General features: G+C 47.4%; 1 protein-coding gene across 2 annotated transcripts in view; it reads left to right on the top strand.

Annotated features, from left to right (window-relative positions):
- cep112 (centrosomal protein 112) overlaps positions 1–25,874 on the top strand; it is a 110,502-nt gene that overhangs the window by 19,606 nt on the left and 65,022 nt on the right. For both annotated transcript variants that reach the window (XM_076265261.1, XM_076265262.1), the window contains 9 exons: positions 1,911–2,000; positions 5,853–5,952; positions 6,276–6,394; positions 6,776–6,919; positions 11,566–11,720; positions 12,060–12,189; positions 12,709–12,801; positions 13,091–13,150; positions 15,034–15,113. In XM_076265261.1, the coding sequence (XP_076121376.1) occupies positions 1,911–2,000; positions 5,853–5,952; positions 6,276–6,394; positions 6,776–6,919; positions 11,566–11,720; positions 12,060–12,189; positions 12,709–12,801; positions 13,091–13,150; positions 15,034–15,113 (971 nt within the window). The remainder of the gene's footprint in view (positions 1–1,910; positions 2,001–5,852; positions 5,953–6,275; positions 6,395–6,775; positions 6,920–11,565; positions 11,721–12,059; positions 12,190–12,708; positions 12,802–13,090; positions 13,151–15,033; positions 15,114–25,874) is intronic.

The following is a 25,874-nucleotide window of genomic DNA, read 5'->3' as shown; positions in this document are numbered from 1 at the left end:
CTCCTCTCCTCTTCCTCCCCCTCGTCCTCTTAAGAGAGCTCTGCCGATCCTCTGAGTGGGCTCAGGCGAGCTGCAGGAGTCAGCGGCTCCCTAATCGACAGCCTCGAGCGCGTGACTCAGTGGACCTCACCCATTTCACACACGCAAGCACACACACACGCACGCACGCACGCACACACACACATATGCACACACATGTACACACACACACGCACACACGTTAGTATTCACATGCAGCCACGTAGAACCGCAGGTGACCGCTCAATCAGCAGTCCAACTTCGGCCCCACACCCATGAGCAACAACCTCAACGTGCGGCCTATCCCCATCCTCTTCTAAATTTTGCCCCGTCATAACATCCTCTGTGGGCTAACCTGGGCTCACATCCTTCGGAGACGGAGTGACCTGGGCTGGACGCGGCTGTGTTGTGGCCAGTCTGCTGCTCTGACTCACAGACCACTCAGAGGTGTGTCGCTGAGATGAAAAGATGTGCCCATGCTTTCAGGGAACTATTTGTGTGCGTGTGTGTGTGTGTGTTGCCCAGGGGATTTTTCCTTTCCCTGGATCACAGTGATGGTGAGCGATTCCGTTGCTCTCCCTGGGAGAGTGGTGACGCTGGGTGACGTTAAGCCGCAGTGATGGTTAAAAGAACAAGGTGGCACTTCTGGGATGAGCACAGACTCCTGTGTAGAGAAGACGAGTGACTGATGATGTGTGGACTTATGTCACACACATGTGGTGGCAGAGTCATAACGAACACACACCCATCACACAAGGGGGCGGGTTAGGATATGATTGACAGCTACAGCAAGAGAGAGCTTGAAGAGGAGCAGAGATATTCAGTCATTAAACAAGCAGTGAAGCGCTAATGCTGGAAATATCTGTCTGGAACAGAAAACATCTCCGTGGAATGCGGTCTGGGGAATTTAATTGCTCCAAAAAAAGACATGCACTTTCAATATTGCCTCACAAATAGTGGTGTGTGTGTGTGTAGTGTTGCAAAAAATGTAATGACTGTTGCTCCACCATGCTTTGGTTACAGGTCACAAGTGTATTGAATCAAGAGAACATTTGTTTGGTTTGTGTGTGTGTTGATCAGGCTGAGACAGAGAGAATTGTGTTGAATCATTTGTTTTTCTTGGAACAGATGGGCTCGCTGCCTTCATCTCTCTCTAGGAGTGTTTTGCTCCAGCGGAATGTGTTAAGTGTGTGATCGCAGCCACTGAGCAGAAAACGCAAAGGTCACACACATGAGGGTTGAGCAGACACACACACACACACACACACACACACATACACACACTGGACTGTCTGGTTAGTCAGAGGCCAGACAGAAATGCCCATTCCTTTTGGGGCTCACCTTGCAGATATCTGTGTCATGACTTCAAAAGATTATTGAACAAAATGTGTGTGCGTACACTGAACTGAACTTACACACATGCTGAACACTTTGTTAAGCAAAGGCTCATGTGGAAAGCCAGATCTATAGCCAATGTGATCTCAATTGTGTTGGTGGGTATGATTGTAAATCTGCCTTGCTCAACGCCTTTGATCTAAATTTACCATGCTATTGTAGGAACATGGGTACCTAGAGGCAAATGGCTACAGTCCGTGTTTTGTGTGGTAGCTGTATCTTCAATGCAATTAGAGCGTGCTATCACGCTGATTAAATGCAGTGCATCACATGTGTGTTTGTATGAAGTGTATTTCTGGGACTGTGTGTACCATGTTAAACTGATTGCGGCTGTGTGCCAATACAAGGCAATGCTGGGCTGTGGCAGGAAGCAACAAATGGAGCCATGGCTTAGGGCTTTAGCCCAGCTAAATCTGGCTCACAAGCTGATTCTCTCTTCTGTCTCTCTCTCTGTGCCTCTGTCTCTCTGTCTCTGTCTGTCTCTCTCTCTGTCTCAGAGCAATGAGATGAGGGCCAAAGTCCTGGAGGCCAAGCACCAGGAGGAGAAGCTGCAGCTGCAACAGAAACATGACGCGCACGTCCAGAAGGTAGCCAGACCTCTCTCTTTCTCTCTCAATCTCTCTCTCTCTCTCTCTCTCTCTCTCTCTCTCTCTCTCTCTCTCTCTCCTGCACTCCGTCTCTTTGATCTCTCTTGTGTGCACCAATTGGGTCCATCTGCACAATGAGAGGCGCAGTGACCCCCCTCACCCATCCAAAGGTCCCGCTTCCCCGACGCGCGCACCCAACACCCCCATATCCCCCGCCTCCAAATCCTCCGAGCCCTCTGATTGGCTCCAACTCTGTGATAGGTGGCTTGGTGACACGCCCCTCCCCCCCGCCCCATCCCAATATTCCACCTGCAAACCCTCTAAAACATCTCCGGACCGTTTGAAGGTTTTGTCATTGCGCCGAAAGCCTCCCCTAATTGCGCGCAGATCGTTTCCAGCCCATGTCTGAGGTGATTAGCGTCATGTGTCGCCCAACTCCACTTTTAACTGCTTCAAAGGACAAGAAGAAAAAGGAAAAAGCAAAAGGGAGTGTGTGTATGCGTGTGTATGCGTGTGTGTGTGTGTGTGTGTGTGTGGGGGGGGGGGGTTAACCATCCCTTGAAAAGGTGCTCAAAGAAAAGCTACATTTTAATTATCTGGCCCATGCATAATGGATGAAGAGGAGAAGCGGTCATTGTCTGTCAGGTAAAGAAAAGGATAATGATAGAACAGCATCTGAAATCCTCTGATACACACGACAGATCAGTGAAATGTGTTTTTTTTTTTTTTTTTAAATAAAGAGCTACCAGTGATTAGAGACGTCTTTGTGACTGGAGCCATCTGGAAGTCCCTCCTCTATTGTCTCACAGAGCAGGTTTGGAGTTTTGACTGCTGACACTCGAACCGGGGCTTTTTGATGGTGCCGCCGGGATCGAGTGGCTTGGCCATTTGACTGGCCACCATACCAGGTGGCTGGGTCAGTATTCACATAGCCAAAGGCTGCTCAGTCTTGGTAACTGAATTGAGTTGTAGTTTGAGACCACATGTAAGACCACATTATAGAGCTTTCTCACTTTCTCATAGGGCATTAGAAATGACCAATAAAACACTCTAAATGCACACGTCAACACTGTGTGTGTTTTGTGTGTGTACCTATGTGTCTGTCCACGTTTTGCCATCCCCCACTCACAACAGAATGAGCATAATGGCCCAAGTCCACAGCCATGCCCACGGCAAGTGGTTTCATCTCCTGTCATCCTGTCCTTTGGTGGCTGGCCGAGGGGGCTCATCCTCCGAGTGCACTTCTGTCGGACAGACAAACAGGGAAATGGTCTGTCGATGGGCTCCGTGACTGGCAGGGCACTTTTTCTCCCCTCCCCAAGGAGAGTCTTCGGCAGCGCATTACAGAGACTTTGTTTTCAAGGACAGACTCTGTGCTCCACAGCAAATGGTCACTTCAACAACGCTGTGTGTCTCTCTCTATTTTGCTGCCGCTCACTCTCACTTCTTTCTTTTTCTCTCGTTTTTTTTCTGGTCTGTCTATCACTGCAGTCAGCAACAGCACCCCTTTGCTTTCATTGAGCTGTACACTGCGGCTCCATTTGGAGCCATTATTTTGTCCCTTTTGAAGTCTCTTGGTTATCAGTGGTTTCTGAGAGAAGTGCTCATTCATCTGCTGGAGAACCATTGTGTGCGAGTGTAAACAGTGTGTGTGCCCATCGGGTGACCGCCACAGCAGATAGGTGTTGAGTACGGGCCTTTCTCTCTGCCCTTGTGGCGGTACATGGTGTCCTGTTCCGACCATGGTGGCTTTTTTTCTCGCCCCCCCTCCCCCCCAGTTTGTTCCCAGCACACAGGGGTGGCGCGGGCCCTGTGGGGACCCAAGTGTTTGTGTGTTGATGTGAGCCATGTGCTTTTTCCTCCACTTCAAAGCCATTTGGTGCAGGGATGTCAATATTTGCTCAGGTGTCTGTTCCGCCTGCCCTCCAGGAGGGGTCGAAAAAAAAAAAATGCGCTGCGCTCGCCGTGGGCTCGGAGGACGAGGCACTTTGAAAACGGGGCCGTGTCCAGCACACGCCTGACCAAAGCATGCTCCCTGGCCTCATGGGAGGGACGGCAGCCCCTGCCTCTGTAAGTAACCCCCCCCCCACCCCCCCGACATGATACGCCACGCAACCCAGTCATCCGTCTGGTCTTATTTGCACTCTCAGCCTGCCGTACTGTATGTTCTCAAAAACATTTAGCAAATGTTTGTTCATGTAGCTGCTGTCACCTGTGTTAGCTCACTGTTTGTGCGCGGTCCATCTCCTGCTCCTGTCTGTCTTCTAAAGCCATGGAGCTCGTCTGCAGAGCGAGCATAACAAGGGTCAGAATCTTCCAACCCCGGCCTCTCTTCCCCATCACCCCTCCAACCCCCAAACATTCCTCATACCACATCAAAGTGGCAGCAGCTCGGCATCTGCAGAACAATAACAGAGGGCTCGCCCGCACCCGACACAATGGGAAGACTGTTAGAAGACCTGTAGAACTGGTACAGCAGTCCAGAGAGAGAGAGAGAGAGAGAGAGAGAGAGAGAGATAGAGAGAGAGAGAGAGAGAGGCAGGAAGAGAGAGGGAAGGAAAGATTGATAATGGGGTGTTCTCATGGGCGTGATCTGCAGGGAGCTTTAGAGATTTAGGGAGGATACCAACAGAATTTATTAGTATAGAGTCAGATAGATTCATCAGAAAATAGTGGCTATATGAAATATAGCTGTCAAAATGAAACTGCAGAATTGGATTCTAATATAGTTGGATTATGACTGTGTGGACGTGCGAGGTGTCCTATATACATCCATCCTCCTAATTATTCTAAATCATCACAGAATGTATTCTACAGGACAGACGATGGAAACTCTGAACAAGTCCTCTTTTGTCTCCCCCATCTCCCAGTTCTTCCTGAAAGAAAAGATACATACTTACTTTGACAGCTTTGCCAGTCTTAGGAGGCGAAAGGCAAAGGATTTGTCTGCATGAGTACGGCGGAGAGGGAGGGTAGGATTTAGAAAAGAGAGAGCACGCACAAGAGAGAGAGACGGAGAACGAGAGAGAGAGACAGATATCTCCCTCTGGTTATCCCCCTCTGGGGAATAATATAGCTATCGTTCCGGGTCTGGAGTATTATAGCGGCAGTTACAGATAACATACTTAGTGGCAAGCCGATGATGAGGGTTAAAGGGATCGTCCTCCCCTCCAAAGACGCAAGTGTCTGCCACAGAATGCTGGACATGCTTAGACTTTGGGGGTAGGGGCGAGATGAGGAGAGGGGTTTGTAGAGAGGTTTTTTTTTTCTCTCTCTCTCTCTCTCTCTCTCTCTCTCTCTCTCTCCCTCTCCCCCTCCGCCCTGTTGTAGTCATGGCTCTGCATAAGAATGTTTTCCACTCTCCATCAGAACTGTGGAGCATCTCTCAGACGACTGCTGCATGTGCTGCCCAGATGAAGCAGGAATTGAAAGCAGAGATAGGCGCTCATATCTGGGCCATATGACGTGGCATGGCATCATAAGGGTCCAACCTCTTTCTTTTCCCTTTGTTTTTTTGCCAACCACTTCAGAACATTAACCACTCTGACGTTCAGAGATGGTCTGTCCTGTCCAGTAAATGCCTTTGTCTTTCCCGCAAGTTAAGCCAAGATGGCTGTTACTCAGCATGGTACACAGCACTTTGGTCTGCCGCAGTGCTACACATGTCAGTTTGATCTGTCTGAGTGTGTCATATGGGACACTGTGTTGCATGACTGTGGGCTATAAAACCCCACAGGTTTCCGTGTCACAATGCTTTTGGACAGATTCAATCACCAAATTGCATGTTTTTGTATAAAATCACGTGTTGAAATGTGTGTGTGTGTGTGTGTGTATGTGTGCTTTGTGGTTCAGATTCTGGAACGCAAGAACAGAGAGATGGAGGACCTGAAGAGTCTGTTCAAAAGCAAGCAGAAGGAATCGGAGGAGACGATCCGGACGCTGGATAAAAAAGGTGCGAGGGTGAGGGGTGGCCGGGACAAAGAGAAAATACTAACTGTAAGACTTGCAGGGAATCAACCCTTTAGGGAAAGATATACTTTTACAGCTCCCTAAAACCCAAACACTAGAGACCGGCCATGATGGCTCTTCCTGGTTGCCACACTCAGTAGATTGTGCTTGTTAGCCGTTTCAGGGGCAGGTTTAGGGCCTGAGAAAAAAAGCAGAGCAAAAACACACTGTAATGCACAGTGACTAATTCGTGGAAGAGATAGTTATGAGCTATATCATTTGTTTGGGACTCTTGACTGTGCCATTTGTCAATGCGTCCTCCTACAGTCCAGAGCCTGGTCCGTGAGTCTCAGGTCATCCGTGAGAACAAGGAGAAGCAAATCACCGAGCTGAAGAAGATGGCTGAGCAGAGTGCAGACTCCCTGAAGAATGAGTGGGAGAAGAAGGTAAGAGGCCTACATGGCACATGGAGACAGATCAATAGAAAGGGAAAGACCCCTCAGGAGAGATACCCAAATGTTACTCACTTTTATGGCATTTCAGTGTTCTGCCGGTTGGGCGCAAAACTTTTGTAAAACATTACGAAAATGTTTTCACCTCAAATATGTGTATTTCTATTTACCCGGCTTAATGTAGACAGATTACAGCCTAAACTCTGAAGGCATGTAACATCCATATCAACCAACTTACATCATATCTTATCTCTAACAGATCAAATAGGCTGTCCTTTCTCTGCATTTCTGCACCTGTAGAACCTTTAAATGCAGAGGCCTTGGTGGGTGTTGTAGGGTTGGGGTTGATCATGTGACCTCTGACCCCTCTGGCAGCTGCATGCGGCCGTCTCTGAGATGGAGCAGGCCAAGTTTGAGCTGCAGAAGAAGCACACGGAGAACATCCAGGAGCTGCTGGAGGACACTAACCAGAGGCTGGCCAAGATGGAGGTGGAGTACAGCAGCCAGACCCAGATCACGGTGAGCAGGGATCCTCCACTAGACCTCCGTGCCGCATCAGGCCCCATATCGCCATTTATCGCCTAGGCTTTTGGGTGGGGGGAGGCTAAGTACAAGCTCCGTTTTTATTGGGTGTAGTCTGTTCTGGATGTATGTCCTTCTTTGTTTTGGCTGTGAGACGTGTGTGTGTGTGTGTGTGTGTGTGTGTGTGTGTGTGTGTGTGTGTGTGTGTGTGTGTGTGTGTGTGTGTGTGTGTGTGTGTGTGTGTGTGTGTGTGTGTGTGTGTGTGTGTGTGTGTGTGTGTGTGTGTGTGTGTGTGTGTGTGTGTGTGTGTGTGTGTGTGTGTGTGTGTGTGTGAATGTGTTGGGGGTTGGTTCCAGGGCAGGGTTTGGAAGGGCTTACTAGAGTAAGTGAGTTAGTGTCTCGAGCGTAGTGTTAAACAGTAAAATGGTATCAGATAACCATCATTTCCAAACATCTCAACAGTACATTGATGAGGTGTTGTGGCTAGACATTATCCACAATACTCTTCTGAGTGTGTTGGACTGTTTCTTATTTGAAACTCTGGCTTCTTTCTTTCATTTTTCCTGGTTTCCTAAATGTAGCACTCTCCCCCTCCTTGAGTAGAACACCCACACACACACACACACACACACACACACCAAAACAAAGAGCATGTTGTGGCCACTGACCTTGTAGTAGAGGAGGGAGGGTGTTTTGGTTTTGAAGAAGCCTGTTTATTTTTGGGGTATGGGGTGCTACAGCCAAAATTAGTGTGTTTGTGTGTGTGTGTGTGTGGGGGGTTGGGGGGTGGGGGTCTCTCCCATCACCCCCAAGATAATTGACCTCTTTTTAGCATTTTCAGCCATTTAGCATTCAGCAGTCCTCACAAGTATCAGCAAGGTGCAGTGAGGTGGCCAGGGTCTGTCAGCAGTCTGGAATTTCTCAGCTTCAATGGACAAGCACGAGGTCCATACACATCCCCCTCCACCTCCACCATCCTACCCCCACCTCCACAAGCCCCAGCAGCGCAGCAGCCCCCTCTCTCTTTAATAATTAAACGCGGCACGCACCCAGACAGGGCCGCAGATGAAAGGAACCTGTGTCGTCGGAGATGAGCTTGCCCCACTCCTCCCTCACATGTTGGTTTAGGAGTGACCTTTCCAGTGCCGCCCACCTGAGCCTCCACGCAGACCCTGTCTGCCACCCTACAACCCCACACCCCCACCCCATCCACTCCACCCAGACGCGCTCCAGTCTGGCCTCCAGTCATCAGGCTGTCAGCTGAGGCGAGGAGCTGGAGGTACCTCAACCCTTTTGCCAACCCCTCCAGTCCCCCCCCGTCCACCTCCACCAAAGCCAGAGGCAAGGCCTGATACCCCCCCCCCCCCCCTCCCCTCCCCACACATACACACATTCTCTTCTCTGTTTGATGTTCCACCAGCCTTTGATAGCTTTGCTTTATCTTTCTTTTTATGTCTTCATTCTTCTCTTTTTTACTCACCCCCTCAGAAAAATAAATGAAGCTTTTTTTCAAAGACATCAGGATGGGGGTTGTGATGTCACAGATGTGGTTTTTTTTTTTTCATTTTTTCTTTTTGGACCCTCAACCCCCCTCCGCATCCTCCTTGTAAATGCAGTTATCCAGTGGAGAGGAATTTGATGGGTATTCGTCTTTGTACATATGAGAGACTTTGCATGCTCTTTTTGCCAGGTTGGGTTTCCCACCAGCGCTGTTGTTGTGATAAATGAACGGGCTTTGCCAGACAGAAACAATTTAGTGGCGTCCGTTTTCTCTTTTCCCCCCTCAAAATGCATGCATAATGCAACTAGCACTCGAGATTTCAGTCTCAGCTTTACCTGCGCATCCTCACTTTCAGGTGTTGCCGTTGCCAAATTGCGGTTACATGGTTGCCAGAATGGGATCCTCTGTAACATTCCTGTCTGCCCAAAGTTTGTCCATGCATGATTTTTTAGCGCATCCAGGAATAATGGCCTCTTTTGAGGCAGAGAAAGAAATATCATGCTTTAAAGGTTTCACTGGAGGAGACTTCAGAGGAGGAAACAAGCTCAAGCCGGTGGAAGCAATCACGAGTGCATTGCTAACCAGCTGGGACGGAAGATTGATTGAGATAGCATCCTTTGCATTCTTTTGTGCAATGAACGCGGTACATATTTTTCTCCCGAGCGTTTGAAGTGCTCTCACTGGCGCAGATATCTGATATTCTAAAGACTCGTATGAGGTAGAAAACCCCTGTCACTCAGGGATGTGTAAACCAACAGGAAAAAAAACAGGACAAATCCAGAACAAGACAAAGAAAAAGAAGAGTTGGATTGTGTTACCTGAGAACAAACGCTCTGCAGGAATCCAATTGGGCTCCTTAAACTAGTCAGTGTTTGTGGTTGTATTACAAATGCACAGATGAATCGCACATAATCAATTATGTGTGACTCCTATCAAATTCATCTGCAGAGAAAGAAAGCCCATTGTACTTGCTGAGTGCATCAGTGGCATTCCAATGCTGGTCACTCTGAATCATATCGTTTTTTCCCCCCCAGCTGTAGTCCCTTGTTTGGTATTGCATGGTGTTGTAGGAAATATGCCATGCACTATGAAATTAATAAAGAAGGGCAGCCATCTTGGTTGTCTGACCAGCAGTCCAGTCTGTTCCAATAACACAAGAGACATGTGAAATCAAGCTGATGCTCACGCGTGCTGACAGTTATCATGCGTCTCAGGGAGCTATGCGTGCCTGACAAGACGACAACCTGAAGTGAAGAGTGGATGGTGAATGAGGATCTGGGTGGATTCCAGCATTTCTGTTAAGGCAAACAAATAAAAGTGAATTGAAGTGGTGAACACATGAAGTGAATATGCAAACATTGATTTGTATTTTGATTCATTGGCTTCGAGGTCTCACCATACTCTATGCCTCTCCTAATTCACTGAATGTTTGAAATGACAACGCCTGAAACGCCATGTAATAATATCCACACTCGAAAAACAATTTGTCGGCAGGCTTTTTACCCCATCGGCTCAATTAGCTGTTCACCCGAGCGTCTGAGTCTTTAGCCTCTCATATTCTGACAGCGTTAATCTTTGCTGCTGAGTCCATTATGCTGCCCTACCCCAACCAGACAGCTCAGGCCTCAGATCAGCCGTCCAAATGCCAGGGCTCTACCCCAACCAGACAGCACAGGCCTCAGATCAGCCGACCAAATGCCTGGGCCCTACCCCAACCAGACAGCACAGGCCTCAGATCAGCACTCCTGCACTCAGCTCCCAGAGCTGCAGGCCTCCATCTTGGATCCCAGCTGTCTGCCATTAGCCCGCGCATCAGTCAGCCTACAGTACATTCCATACCAGCCCGGCTGTGGAGAGGGGGGGAGAGAGGGGGAGAGAGGATGCGTTTCTCTCGCCCCTGATGGAGCTTGACAGGCGTGTGCTTCAGCTGATGAAAAGATGAGGGCGTAAATCATCGGAAGGCGTCGGTTTCAAACGAGCATGCCTGGTTTTGATTAAGAGATTTCAAAATGCATTGGAAGAAGTACTCACATGTGTGCTAGCTCTCTCTCGCGTGCACACACACACACACATACACACACACACATACACACACACACATTCACAAACACACACACACACACACACACACACACACACACACACACACACACATGTAGAGAGGGTTCTATGGTCTTAAAATAAGCCCTGTCTAGTCATATATTCGGGAGTGTATTCTCCTGCAAAAGTAAAGTGAGAAGGGGTGGGAGATTTGGGGGAGTGGAGGATGGTTTGTTGGGGTGGTGGTGGGGGGGGGGGGGGGGTGGGCACCCAAAAGAATCTGAAAAAAAACAGTGCTCAGACGAGTTTGTTAAGATGCGTCTTAAACATCAAGGGTGCCTTTTTTCCCTCCTTCCTTGCATGCAGAGTTTTGTGTAGTTCAAAAGGCGCAGCAGTTCCTATCAGATTGAACTTTTTCTGTTCCGTGGCACTCAGATCTCGGCTTCCCTGAAGTTTACTGCTCAAACCCCCAGAGACAGGCAGTCTGCAGTGGAATTCTGCAGAGCTGCTGCTTAAGCTTTTGTTCAGTACAGGGCATGATGCTCGCACAGGATTATTTTTTGTTTGTTTGTTCATCATGGGTGCAGTTGCCAACCATATTTATGTGGTGTTACCTCTAATTTTATTCTTAATGAGTTATCTTGCATATTCAAGCAATTGCATTAGTGAGTACAGTGTTACGTATTGAGGAATTTTGTGTGAAAGCATATGGGCACTTCAAAAGCCCTGCATCTGCTGCTACTACTACTATGAATAATACAAATATTAATGCTACTGCTACTACTTTACTATTACTTTACGCACACAGTCTCCCTAATGCTTTTTTTAAATGTTATTGTTGATTGCATCGGTTTAGTGGAGGACTTTCAAAAAAATAAGACTAAGGATCATTTTCCTGGACATTAATTAATTCCAGTCCTAAAATAAGTGGCGATCCTCATTGAAATTGTCTTTTAATCTATAAATAGGCTTAATCCATGCTCAACTGTCCCTAAAACATCACCATGCATGCAATGTTCGCCATAGACTATTTAAATTTGGTATCATGCACCATGAATAGGGAGATGGGTTGAATTGGTTGGATGTCTGTGGATGTCATCAGGAGCAGCTTGCACGGGAGCTGGAGGCCCGGGTCAAGCAGCTGACCCTGGAGGTGGAGAGCGGAAACGCCCTACGCCAGAGGGTCACCCAGGAGAAGGCCGAGCTGGAGATCCACATCGCCACCATCAGCTCCGAGCTGCAGGAGGCTAACCGCAGGTAACCTCACCTAACCTGACATCACTGGTGCAAGGGCTTAGGAGGACATGTACTATGAAGGGTTTAGCTGGACATGTTGATTGTTGAGTACTGTTTACAAGATGTTTAGCATTTGTCACGTTTAAGGAATGTATTTTATGTACAATATAGTATAGTATAGTGCTATGTTAAATTAGCTTAGCCTGTTCTTTTACTCTTATGCCCTTGCACCGGCTCTCATGTCCACACGCAGACATAGGCATAGAATAACTGAAAAGCGACCTGCCTTAAGTTAAAGCTCAGCCCTTCATCTGTGTAACTGAATGTGAGTGCGGGTCTGTGTGTTGTGGTGGGGGTCAGGTGCACCCAGCTGCAGAGGGAGGCTGAACAGCAGATGGAGCAACATGAGGAGAGCCTGCGCAGACTCAAGGCCAACCACGAGGCAGACCTCAGCCACTACCAGAAGGAGCACACGCTCTCTACTGCTAAGGTAAGTGTTTGGTGCGGTTTAGACACAGGCCGTAGTGGTGGTAGGATTGGGTATCTCCATTTCAAGTATTAAGCAGCATTGAGCGGTAACAGGGAAGCCCAATGGTATACCAAAAAATATGATCTACCACAGAACCTCACCAGGTCACACAAATTCTCATTTCACATTTCCTTCACGTTTCTACCAAATCTTTTTGTTTTGGAGCACACTTAAAGGCACAGTTTGAGATTCAAGTCAAAGGTTACTGAGGTTTCTTTTGTGTGCGCACCTAGAACGGACAGCTAGATGACTGTAAGGAACAGCCAGCCGAATTTGTCAAAAAGGGTATTGGATTCCAGTGGTGAACTATACCCATTAAGAATTACGTGTGCCTTGTTTGCCTTGCCTTATTGATCTCTCTCTCTCTCTCTCAGTAGTCTCAAAACCGGTTTGTCGAATATTTATACTGTAATATTTTCACTGCAAAGCAGATTGTTTAAAGTGAAGTGTTAAAAAGATGTGTTGACTGGCTGTGTGCAGGCATCTGAGGTGATCGAGGGGCTGGAGGGCACTGTGGCCCAGCTGAAGGAGCAGCTTCAGGAGAGTGAGCATCGCAGGCAGAAGCAGATCAGGGTGAGCCTCTCACAGATGTCCCATCCACAATACACTCATCCAAGATGGTCACTGTACATACACACTTACATTCAAAGGAAATACTCACAAGACACATGAAACTCAAAACCTGGATCCTGTCACCTTATGCTGTGCTGGACATACAGTATGTATTGATGTATTGACGAATAAATGATAATGTTGAGCTCTTATCTAAGGTACATTTAGAATACATACTTCCATTCTACACTGTGTTTCTGCCTGTTTATGCAGTCACACACACACAGACATAATAACATTTGTATTTCAGGATCAGGAGACTCAGGCTCAGAAGGAGATGGCTGACTTGCATTTCAATAGCGAAAAGAAGGTACACATACACACATATACATTCTTATTGTCATTCCTTTCAGGTGCGTGTGTTTGTCGTTTGGATGAGGATGGGTTTTGGGGAACTGTCCTCAAAACAGCAAACATCTAATCTCTAGAGCCTCTATTGAATGCCACAGAATGAAAGAGGTCCTCTCTTGTTCCCGGTAATCAGCTTTAAACACAAGAGGCCTAGTTTAAAAGTTGAGATGAAAGTCAGCCCTTTGGCCTCAGTAGTTTAAATCTGCTTTGATTTTGTACCTCTTCCTTGTTCAAAGTAGCATTCAACTCATAAAACACATTTCCCCAGAAGCCCTTTATGGAGGAGCCGGGTCCCTCAGAGGGTCAAGTGGGGTAACCCAGTAAAAAAAGAAAGAGGACAAAGGGAGAGAGAAAGCGAGAGCGGTGACCAGTGATTGTCACTGCTGTCTGAGGCGCACTTAACGGCCATTGGTAATTCACTCACCCGTACTCAGACCTGCGGAGCAGCTCCTCGTCCATTCAAGGTGCTTCAAAGCGTCCACGCCGCCATAAAAGTAGCAGGCCCTTAATGAAATGGCCCCTGTCGGACGGGGAGGCCAACACTCAACAAGATCTTGACCCAAACACCTGGCCCCTCCTGCACCAGCCAGCTGCATATTCTGCTTTCAAAGATCATGCCCCCCCCCCCCCCCCACACACACACACACACACACACACACACCACACACACACACACACCACACACACACACACACACACACACACACACCACACACACACACACACACACACACACACACACACACACACTACCCCCTCCTCCATTCATCATCAAAGTCATAACGAGGGCGGACGCTCCACCCGGTTCTCCCCACGCTCACACATCTGCACCGGGCGTCCACATGTGCACGGTGCACACCTGCACGGGCAGCTCGTTGGCGCGGCTGGTGCGGCAGCTGACCTGTGACCTCCTGCGCACAGGCACCTCCACAGGCCCAATAACATGGAACTCTGGGTGACGGACGAACGGATGGGGGGTCACCACCTTGTCATCTAACGGGTGGTGGTGTAGGGGCAGAGGGCTGGACAGAGGTGAGGTGAGGTAGTGGAGGAGTCGGAGAGAAGAGAGCGAGGGGAGTTTAGCTCCAGGGAATAGATCCTTTCAAGAGAGTTCCATTATCAGCATCATAGTTGGCCCCACAAGACTTCCTTTTTAACATTCCATATGTTATCTTAATGCAGAGGAAGTAGATTGGGAACCAAATAGAATGTTCAAGCATTGTTTTTGTTTTTATTGTTGAAAGGGTCTATAGGGTTGGGAATGGGGACGTGGAGGTGATTAGGTGATTGGAGAGGGTGGGGAGTTGGAGGGACATACAGAGCAAGTGTCCCACTTGCTGCTCTCATGCAAGATATTTCAAAGATGCTCAAGATCTGGAGGGTGCTGTGGCCCAATAGGCTACAGCGCCCATACCAGGTCCGGGTCCAAGTGCCCACGGGGACCCAGGTTCGAATCCGACCTGCGATCATATCCTGATCCCACACTATCTCTTTTCTCCCCCACACGAAATAAAGGCAAAAAGCCCAAAAATATACTTAAAAAAAAAAAAAGATGCTCTAGTTATCTAGCTGTGAAGGGTCAATGGGCCAGTGCCACACTCAGTGTTGCAATGAGGACACTAAAAACCGTTTGTGCCCAGGGTGTCATCACAGCCTTATTTAGGTCACCCTCTGCTGTGCTGGAGATATGTATTGATGTATTGGGGTATGAATCATAATGTTGAGCTCTTGTCTAACACACATTCAGAATGTGTGGTTGTTGATGCTTCTGGGTAGAGGAGAGGGAAGAGTCATAGTGTGCCCCCCCCCCCCCACCACCACCACCTGCTTTCTCACACATAGGTGCGTGGGCTGCTGAGCGAGTTGGACAGAGAACGTGTCGAGGCCAAGAGGAAAGAGGCAGACCTCCAGGAAGCACTCAGGTGAGCTTTTTTACTGTGTGATTTTATCATGGGTGTAGTGCATGGGTAAGTGCTCTAGGGGTAGATTATGTCTGTTATGCACTGTTGGCTTCAAATGGAACATTTGCCGATTCTGCGGCGTCTCTCCTCCCTGGGTTTTGTCTCTCCAGTGACCAGTGATTTTGCACACTCCCAACTGTTGTGAAGATCAACAGCAACCGTTGCTTCTTCCTCATAATATCCATGCAAAATTAGACAGCTGCAACTCCCTTTTGATTAGAAACATGTCTTCCATCTCAGGATCCTGCCGACGTGTCCCGCGGGGCCACAATTGAGCGCCCCCCTGTGGATGCATCAGGTCTGTGGCGGCCGCCGCCTCCATTTTGTGAGACCGCCGGAACACGGCAGTTAGATGTGGGAGCCGTTAGGAGGGCCCTGCGCAGTGCGGTGTGTTGCGGCGCTGCTCTATGAAGGAGCCTGGTCCCGCGCTGTTATCATGCGCACTGGAGACATCACACGCTTCCCATTAGAGCTCTGCGTATTGTTTGTCTGGCCTTGGCATACCTAGGCGCTCTTTCATGTCTGTTAGTTGGAGAAAGAGCGGAATGGAGCAAGGAAAAGGGGGGGGGGGAGAATTTCCACTTGGCTTTAACTCGTAGCAGCTGTAGCCACGTTTGACACGCTCTTACCACAGGCGTTAAATCATGTTTGAATGCTAAACCTCCTCCTTCTCCCCCTGCCCCACCACCACCACTCTGAGAAACCAACCAAAATCCCCAGAAATTGAGATGACGTCAGCTTTCTGGGTTTGCCCTTGTTTACTATTTGTTCACTCGGATCTTGCCAGAGATGTATACCGTACTCCTCGGGCGAGCTTTAAGTGCCTGGTATGTTGTGATTGCGCAGTGTTGAGGACTCTGCCTGCCCTTGCAGAGGTTGTTAATGCTTGGTGGCAAGCCACTGTACGTGCCCAAGAGTGGCTGTCAGAATGTCTTTGCACATTAGGGGTCGTATAGATGAAAAGCAACTCGGGCCCGGTCTTATCCCCAGGCCACGCGACTCGAAGACACGTTCAGAAACAACTCTTTGCTTAATAAGACAGTTAGCATCTTTGGTGATAATCCACGGCGAGGGCGCCTCATCCCTATAAATCCTCTCCAAGAGGCGCTGAAGGCTGCAGTCCCAGCATGCATTGGGACCCGGAGAAGGCCGGGGCCCAAGCACATTCCTGGCAGTAATTAATAACACACATTACCACATTACCAGGTCACACTCAGATCAGGGAAGCCCTAATGAGAGCCGAATGTGTTCTGCCCAATTAAACGCCAAGCACACAGATTCCAAACACCCAAATCAAGAAGAGGCAAAGGAAGCTGGAAAAAAACCCTCGTTCTCATTTCTTCAGGGGTTTTCAAAACACAGTCGCTGCCCATGGTTTCCGACTGTGTCAAGATTTAATCTGCGGGGCTTAAAGTTTATCGCTGGTAATTCTCCAAGTCTTTTTAGAAGAAAACGGAGCTGTTGAAAGTGTGAGTGTGTAATGTCCGTTCTGCGACAACTGGAGTGAATTAAGGAAATCCTTGTTCAGTTCAGAAAGAATTTGTTACAAATGCAGAGTACATCTCATTTCAAGCACGAGTGGGACACCCCAAGTTATTCATTGATATACATTAGGTCTGTATGCAAAACCTCAGGCTGTTAAACACCTTATGCAGATATGAAATTAAAATGATGGCTGCCTTGGTTTACAAACAGTGGTGGCAAATCTCTGTTGGAGGGTGAGACTGGTAAGTGTCAACAGTTGTTAATAGCCAGTCTGATTGCTAACCAGTATAGCCCATGTTGCCCCAGTTCAGTCTGGCACCTGCTTCAGCACCACAGCACCTCTGACCACGTTTAAAGGCAGTCCAGGACTTCAAAGGCCAGTGGTAGGAGGGAGAGGAAGGGAGAGGGGGAGAGGGAGAGAGTATTAAGTGCGTGCTCCGCCTGATAGGAAAGATATGAGGACTGGTGCAGGAATTGAAATGAGCTGAAACTGCGTAAAGAGGCTGATTGATGTACTTCAAATGTGTGTGTGACTGTGTGTGTGTGTGTGTGTGTGTGTGTGTTTATCTCTCTCTCTCTGCTGCCTTTCTGACTGCACAGATTAACACAGGACAGCAGCTGGTATGTTGTTTGTGTGAATTCATGATTAATGTGTTGGTTTTTATGTTGGGGGGAGTGGGGGTAAAAAGCCTCCACCCCAAAGCAAAGCAGCTCTTTCACACAGACACACAGACACACACATACAGTACACAGATACACAAACACGCACACACAAACACAGACACACAAACACAGACACACTCATTCCCCCACCCCCATGTAGATGAACTGTGCCGTATCAATTTGACTTTTATGTTACTATAGCAATGACACAAAGAACCACAAAGCCTCAGGGAAGGGGGGAAAAAAACAACAACCAAAAAAAATAGCGAGAAAAACACAAAGTCACTTTCTTTCATCCGCTCGCTTCTGATTATCAGAGGCCATTAGCATACGGGGCGAGGGCACTGCATTAGAAGCAGCAGTTCATTAGGGAAAAGCTTCTTCATGCCAAATGCAAGAAGGCATTTTAAAGGTGCAGTTCATTCACTCCCAGAAAAAGGAGCTCTCTCCGTGGCGGCTGAGGGAACGGGGCTGCACTTAAGAGCGTCCACCCATGCGCCTCTCCATCCCCAGCGCCATTTTCTCCTCAGCTCTGCCTTTGTTCTCAGCTGCTGAAACCTCAGCTGCCAAACATCTCGGTGTCTGAAAGAGGAGGCTGCTGTGGAAAAAGAGCAAATGGATGGCTTGAGGGAACATTTAGACATGTGTCTAACGCTCTCCAGGTGTGGTGCTCTGCATTGCATCTACTGTATCTAAGGATGGGTGCCTTCAGAAAAGGGGTGATTGTTGAAGCAGGTTGTGGCAAAATAACAAAATGGCTTCCTGTCCTGGCACTGGAAGGCTAAATACTCATCTGCAGTGTCAGGTAATGCGAAATGCATATCCGCTAAAAATGTCTTGATTTAGTCAGCAATGATTTATTTATATAGAGGTATGAGTTTGAAAGGTTTGAATTTTGAATTACCCAGTAGAGCTCCATGTTATACTAACAAATGAGGGGTCTGTTAATAGAAAAATATCACTCTGTTTTTAGTTAACATTTTCAAATTAAGGACATCTATGCATGCACTATTAATGCAATGTAAAAATAATTTCATCATAATTAATCAAGCAATATAAAATAATTTATCAAAATCATAGTCATGTACATTAAGCAAATCTTCTTAGCAGCACATAAGAGAAGGGATCAGAACACGTCTGCATCATCTCATGCAAGGTTTGTCAAATAAAAAAATCTCTACTTAATTAGCACATGGGCGATCAGAAAATCATATCATTCCTCTAAAGATTGACCAAACAGCCACAGTGTTACTGGCCTAACAAGCAGTGAACCTCTTGAGAATCTCGGTGGGCCGGTGGGTAGATTATTAAAATAAGCTTTCTAATGATTATTTCTGACGTTGCAACAGCCATTAGAGGTTGATTTATGCAGCTACTGTAGATGAACCTTTACACACATACACCCTTATCCCTGTTCACATGCTCATTCAGCTCCGACATACACAGACTCCCAACACACACACACACACACACACACACACACACAAACACACAAACACACACATTCAGTCACCTCTGGAGCAGAGCGTAGGCGCGAGCTGTTGACCATGTCAGCCAGCACTGCAGCCCCCGGGGGCAGAGGGGGTAGGTGGAGCGTGTGGGGGCTGAAGGGCACCTCCAGAGCGATCTGACGGCCGCCAGCGTACACTAGCTCCCACCCCCCACCCCCCAAGCCTCCGTCCGGGGCAGTCCACTCCACTTACAGCCGCACAGTACAGAGACTACATTTTAATTACACAGTTACCTCTTCACACCACAGGTGTCAAGGTTTCTGAGTTCTTTTTAGTGTGTGGTTTGGGATTTGTAGGAAATGAACAAGACTATGGGTATGGATATGAACATGTTCGGTGCTGACAAACCCTGAAAAGCACAGCATAGTAGATGTAACACATAATTGGTTTATCTCTCAGCGTCACCACCCGCATAGATATCCCTGGACGTTACAGCCATGGCCAAAGCGTGCGTTTGTTCTGCGTAAGGAAGTCATTGTTCTTTTGTGCTGCTGTTTCCTATGCTGCAGGAGGCAGGTGAGCCTGCAGGCTGAAAGGCTCTGGGCCTCACATCAAGCAGCTCCTGTCCCTGCGGAACCCAGCGGCCCCTAATACACTAATGCAACCCGCAGTTTGGTCATCAGAGAGAACCCTCTCTCTTTCTCTCTCTCTCTCTCTCTCTCTCTCTCTTTCTCTTTCACTTGGTCTGCCTCTCTTGTACTCTCTACTTCTGTCACTCTCTCCCCTCTCTCTTTCTCTCTCTCTCTCTTTCACTTGATCTGCCTCTCTTGTACTCTCTCCTTCTGTCACTCTCCTCTCTTTCTCTTTCACTCACTCTCTCGCTCCCTTTCTCAGTCTGTAACTCTCTTTTCCTATCTCTCTTTCTCACACACCCCCTCTCTCTCTCTCTCTCTCTCTCTCTCTCTGTCTTTAACTCCCCCCCCCAGTCTCTCTGTTTTGATTTCTACCCACTGTGACCTTGTTTGATGTGCAGAGATGGGTCCGGCATGGAAATCAATAAGGCGCGTGCGGTGTGCCCATTTGAAGCTCCTTATCTCCCTTGCACACATTCCTGAGTGGTGGCAGGTAAAGGTGGAAATGCTGGAAGCAGGGGGGAGGATGGGGTTGGGTTGGAAGGTGGATGTGGCTTTGAGGCGTAGAGCGTAGTCCTACCAACAGGGCAATTCATTCGTTACTATTTCTGACTAACAACTGGCTTTGGGAAGTCCCACTAGCGTGCTAGAGATAGCGTGATGCCCTCATCTTCACGGTTAGTGTTTTCGGGAAGTAGCTCTCTGATGGACGAGAGGGTTTTAATGAACCCAGTCTAGTTTCACAATGACCGGCAAATGAGATCCGGTGGTCCTCTGTTCGTCTGTTCTCTTTTCAACAATCGATAGAGCTTTAAGGAATCTCAGTTATGAGCATAGGTGTGTGGATCAGTTTTTATCTTAACTGGACAGTAAGACCAGGTTGGGCCTTATCTTGGTTGCTCTGTTGATGGTTATTTTTGTTCTTCTTTCTATGTGCGATTCCCCCCTTCATCATTGCATGTGACCATTAAAGATAGAGCACGGCTGGAACATGGCTTGCGGATACAGTTGTGTTGGGATATTTCTTGACCTCTCTGGCTGCCATCTGTTCCTCGGCTGAGCTCGCTGTCTCTCATGTGGCTTAAACTTGCTGACGTTCTTGAAAAGTGCATGTCTGCATATATGTGCAGTGAATACACTCCTCCCTGATACTCCCAGAAAGTCCCCATAGAAGTCCAGTGTTAAGGCACACAAAACGCAACTTGCCCATTTATAACAGTGTTGGCTGTTATATATAGCTAGATGACAAGACAAGATTCACTTGAAACTCTGTTGCTAATTGCAGTTGCTAATTAATTTTACAGGAACATTAGTTAAGCTCCACTATTAAGAAAACCCAGTAGTAACCAGCATGGAAACACTGTAGATCGTAGCACATCCCCACATCATCATTTGCTTCTCAATAAAAGAAGTAACATGAGAAGGTGTAAACCATTGGTGACCACAAGGAGCTTCAGTAACCCATTAAGGAAGAGCACTGCAGACTGGATAGGGTTGCTGCACTGATGTGAATGTGATCCCTCAACTTCTGAACCCTGAGAGAACTAGGCAGACCAGTTCCAGCTAAGACGACCACTTCATACCACATCATCTCAACACCTCGGTTAATTGGATGAGTCATAGTCATCAGCTTACATCAGCAAACGGCCCAACCGCAGGAGTGAAATGATGGGAAGGCAGCAGAGCCAAAGTCACAGTCAGACCGTTTTCACAAAGCTCTTTCAGTACAGAACCCTGCGTCATGTAACCAATAAATACAAGTTAGCAAATTACATATGCGACAACCATCCAGATCATTTGCCACAAAATCAAGTTATTTATCAAGCTAAATTAGCTGGACGTGCTTCCATTGCAAAGGGGGGGAAATTAAGGAAAATTAGACTTTGAGACGTGCATCAGTTGCTGATCAGAATGTCAAGATAGAGATGCACTACAGCTTATGATTAAAGATGCTACCGAGACATTGCAACCCTTGGACGACCCCTAGTCTGGCTGTGTCTGGTGTCCCAGTGTGGAGCCAGGGTCTGTGCAGTGTCAGGGAAAACAGCTTTGATTTAAGGGGTTCCCCGAGCACTGTCACTCGGCATGGCCTTGAGCACGATCCCACCCAAGGTTCCACACACACACACACACACACACACACATACACACATGCACAGCACAAAACCCCTAAGCCCTGAGTGTGCTTCCTTCACCTCTTGGGGCCTGACGGGAACAAGTCATTCGTCATCAGAAAGCAAAGCCTGGGGAAGGCCCCAACAGCTCTCCCATTGATCTAACCTCAACAATGCGGAGGAAACAGTCCCCTGTATTTGTCTGTTCCCTTTCCCTCTTTGTTTATTTGAGTGTACCATAGATATTTCCAAGGCAGAGCTAAGAGCGCGAGGGGGGTTTTTGTGAGAGGAACTTCCCTAGCTTTTGTCAGGGTCAACAGGTCCAGTGGGTTGCAAGCACACTTCTCCCTTGTTTGATGTCCTGAGGATGTTGCAGGTGGTGGAGTTGGTTTGTTGTAGCCTTTTTTGTAATGTGCCTGGGAAGTCAACTTGCCTAGGCATAAGTCTATACTTGAATCACAACTAGTCATTTCCACTCAACTATGGGATCCAGGTAAACAAAAGTTTACTTTGAATTGTTATTACATTTATTACAATTCTTAGTAAATGGAGATATACGACACACAATTGTCTTGGCTTGATGTTATAGGTGTGAATTGCCTATTTTGTATACAATGTTTAGTAGCAGATTCAATATACAAAGCTATTTTTTACCAAAGCACTTTTGTAAAAGTACACTGCTTATAGGCGCCGACATGAATCCGGCAACACTTTCTCTAACATGGCCACGCACACCAGCGCCAAAATGTTCAACTGAAAAGCATTCGATAAACAATGGATTTTATTGAGTGGCGCTGACAAAAAAAAGAACTTAACCGCAATATACAAGCGGTGGCCGTGGAAAGGGTCCAGCGGTGTTGTTTGGGGGTTGTACTGAAAACAGTGGAATCTAACTAATTGGACGTGAAAAGTGTCGGCGCCGATGTGCAGGATGTGCCTCATGTCGGCGCCAGTGTGTGGGAGCCTTTAGCAAAGTCAACACGCTGGAGAAATGTTGTCTCTACAAACCTCTTTAGTACTTACTTACTAGCGCTTTTAGAGTCTTGCCAGAGACCAAAAGTAAATAAATGAGGTTCAACTTGGGGCTCAAAAAGTGTCCACGCTAGACATCATTGTCCTGGTAAACCTTTTTTAATGAGAATCTGGTGGACTCATCAGTGTGACAGTTTTAGAATGGTTTGTGTCAAGAATCTCAATTTGTAACTGAAGAGATTTTCTCCTTCACAGACGTTTGATTAACTGACAATTGAAAGATCTGCCTGGAGTGAGGGAGGAGTTACCTTGCTCTGTGGGATTCACTCTGTAGGAATCAATTGCCTGGTTTTGTAGCCTAATACCAGCCACTAGGGAGGGAGACCATGAGAACCACATCTGCTGGAGTAGAGTCTAGATTGCACAGTACAACTGCCAACGTATTTATCAGCAGTCGGAATTGCATTTACTGCCTCTGCAGCCACCTCCACCCCTGCTTCACGTTTCTCCCATCCCCAGTTTCCCCCATTCTTTCTCTTCATCGCTCATCACTTTCTGTCTTTCATTCCTCACCTTACTCTCTCTCTCTCTCTCTCTTTCTCTCTCCCTGCCACAGCGTTTTCATCTTTTCTCTCATCCCCCCCCTCCCTCTCCCTCTCTTTGCTGCTCTGGGTTGCTGTTATTTTTGAACACTTACATGTTTGCATGTCAGTCACTCAGGCCTCAGAGCTGGAATCACTCTTTTAAGAGCACGGGCTGCTCAGGCTCTCTGGGGAACGGGATGAAAAAGACTCTTTTCTTTTTTTATGTTTCTCTCTCTCTCTCTCTCTTTCTCTCTTCCCTTCCTCTCTCCTCTCACTCTCTGCCTCCTTTTTTTCTTTTGCAGCCCCTTTTTCAGGGCCTTTGATCGTTGGCTGGCTTCGTTATCATTCCATCAAGATGAGCTCACAGAATGCTGGCCTCAGCCCCAGACTGGAACCCAATGATCTGCACGCATTCCATATGAGTCTGTGTGGTGTGTGCAGGGAACACAATTAACTTTTTGGCCTACCAGTCAAAGTGGTTAGTAGATGAAAAAAAGTTACAGAACAGGCATAGTTTGTTACCTGCCAAGATTAAACAATGTTTTTCATAACATAATTAGCATGTATCAGTATATATGATTAACAGTGTGTAGTGGTCATTTCATTATGCACCACATGTAGAATGGATTTAAGAAAAGAGAGTCAATATTTTTAATAGTCATTTACTTAGCCAATACTATTGTATCACAATTCATACCTTTTAAACATCTAACAAATGTGCATATCTGAAAGCGGACTTTCATTATGGCAGTGATGGTGTTGGGAGAGTTTAGTGAGCTGCTGTACACTCTAATACTGCCTGAAGAGATGGAACCCGAGCTTTAAAGATTGCCGTGGAGTTCTTGTGGGAGTGCAAACTGCCATGGCTCTCTATAGCCTCAACTTTCACATTTATTCGGACACACACAGGAGAGATGGTAACTTCCTTGTGCTGTTGCTAGGGGATTTCCCACAGTGGCCAATCAACAACCAAACCTGTTTAACATTACACCACAAGACGCCGGATACAATGGCAATGCGAAAATACACAGTTGGCTTGGTGGCAGTTGTAGGCGCGCTGCACGTTGTACCCAGGATTCATAACGGCTCTCCATCATGGTACCACATGCGCTGCCAGTAGCCTGAATGCCCAAACTAAAGAACCAAAGCAAAAAAAGCAACCTTCATGCACAAGAAACAACAGCAGACCAGCCCAACCTTCCTTCATCGCTTTTTTCGCTAAATTAGGCCCTCCAGCAGTAGTGTCTGGTGTCCAAGACCCCCCCCCCCCCTCTCCACTCTCAACAAATTCTTTGGTCATTCCTCTTTGTTGCTGTGGCTGTCTATGATCCGATCAGCAATTATAACCAGACAAACTCTTGTGGCGGGCAACCACCAATACCAACAACTTATTCAGTCAATTCTCTTTGTTGCTGTGGACGTTTATGATCCAATCAGCTACATAACCAAACAAAACACTATTCCTTGATACAGGCACCAAAAAATACCAACCAATTCTTCAGTGAAACCATTTTAACATGAGAACATCAAAGAGACAGACAACTAAAGTATTTATTAAAGATCTGCTCCCATATTTTGCACAGCAGAAAAGCGTAGTAATCACCATCATTGACCTGCCATTACAGAAATCTACACACTGCTAATTTTGTTTCCTGGAGGTGTGTTTTTGTGTGTTTATGTAGATGTTTTTGTGTGCAAGCATGTAAATATTTTGCTCAGGCTCCACCACACTCTGGTTGCCTTACACAACAACCCCCCCACCCCACCCTTACACACACATACACACACATGCGCACACACACACACATACTCATGTAGAGGATGTAACTCTAAATATACTCTGTATATCCTCTTCCTCTTTTCATGCTCTTTCATGGGGTACTTCCAGCACAGCTAGAGTCCCGTGCGTTCTCTAATCTGTCTGCTGAGGCTGTGTGTCTGCTCTGGTGCGTCAGGCGGCCCAAGGAGAGGAGGAAGTTGCGTGTGGTTCAGGCAAATTTAAAAGGGGAAAAAAAGAATGTGAAAATGAATGGGACATTTTTTCAAAGAGAGGGCTGCGTCATTGAAGGGTGCATCTCCAGCAGTCTGAGCACAACAGAGGGATGGAGGGAGAGGGAAAGAAAGAGCGAGGGAGAGAGAGAGGGAGGGAGAGAGAAAGCAGAGAGGGAGCACCCCAGTGGAGTCCTGCTCTGCTACGTCGAGGCGTCTTGTGGTTTTTGTCAATTTTGGAAAATTGACCCTCCTGTCTGGCTTGTGGCTGGGCGGAAGCACCATCAACCTCTCCTTAAAGTTTCTCTCTCTCTCTCTCACTCTCTCTTTCTCACTCACTCACTCACTCACTCACTCTCTCTCTCTCTCTCTGTCTGTCTCTCTCTCTCTCTCTCTCTCTCTCTCTCTCTCTCTCTCTCTCTCTCGTCCTCTCTTGTGCCTGCTTAGGGATGGGAGGCGAAGGCCCATCTTTAATTTGCAACTTCTCTCCATCCATTTCTCTGACCCCAAAAAAGCACACTATGTCCCACAAGGCGGTGCAGCTTCCCTTGTTGAGCTCTCTCTCTCTCTCTCTCTCTCTCTCTCTCTCTCTCTGTCTCTCTTCCTCTCCCTCACCTCGCTTATTCCTTTCTCTGTCTGGGTTCTCCTTCTCTCCTACAACCCTTTCATTTCTCATATCTCATCTCTCCTCTGTCCGCAACCGCTAACACGCAAACATACAGGAACACACACAGAGAAGGAGACACTGCCACTTCACCGAGACTCCACACACACACACACACACACACACACACACAAAGAGAGAGGTAGAGGGAGAGGGAGAGAAGCACAC

This window comes from Alosa pseudoharengus, unplaced genomic scaffold, assembly GCF_046254945.1.
Source record: "Alosa pseudoharengus isolate Yale_2024_CS ecotype anadromous, Long Island Sound unplaced genomic scaffold, YU_APseudo_1.1 YU_APseudo_1.1_scf_4, whole genome shotgun sequence".
NCBI classification, from domain to species: Eukaryota; Metazoa; Chordata; class Actinopteri; order Clupeiformes; family Clupeidae; genus Alosa; species Alosa pseudoharengus.
Note: the sequence above shows the minus strand (reverse complement) of the source record. Positions and strands in the feature narration are given on the sequence as shown.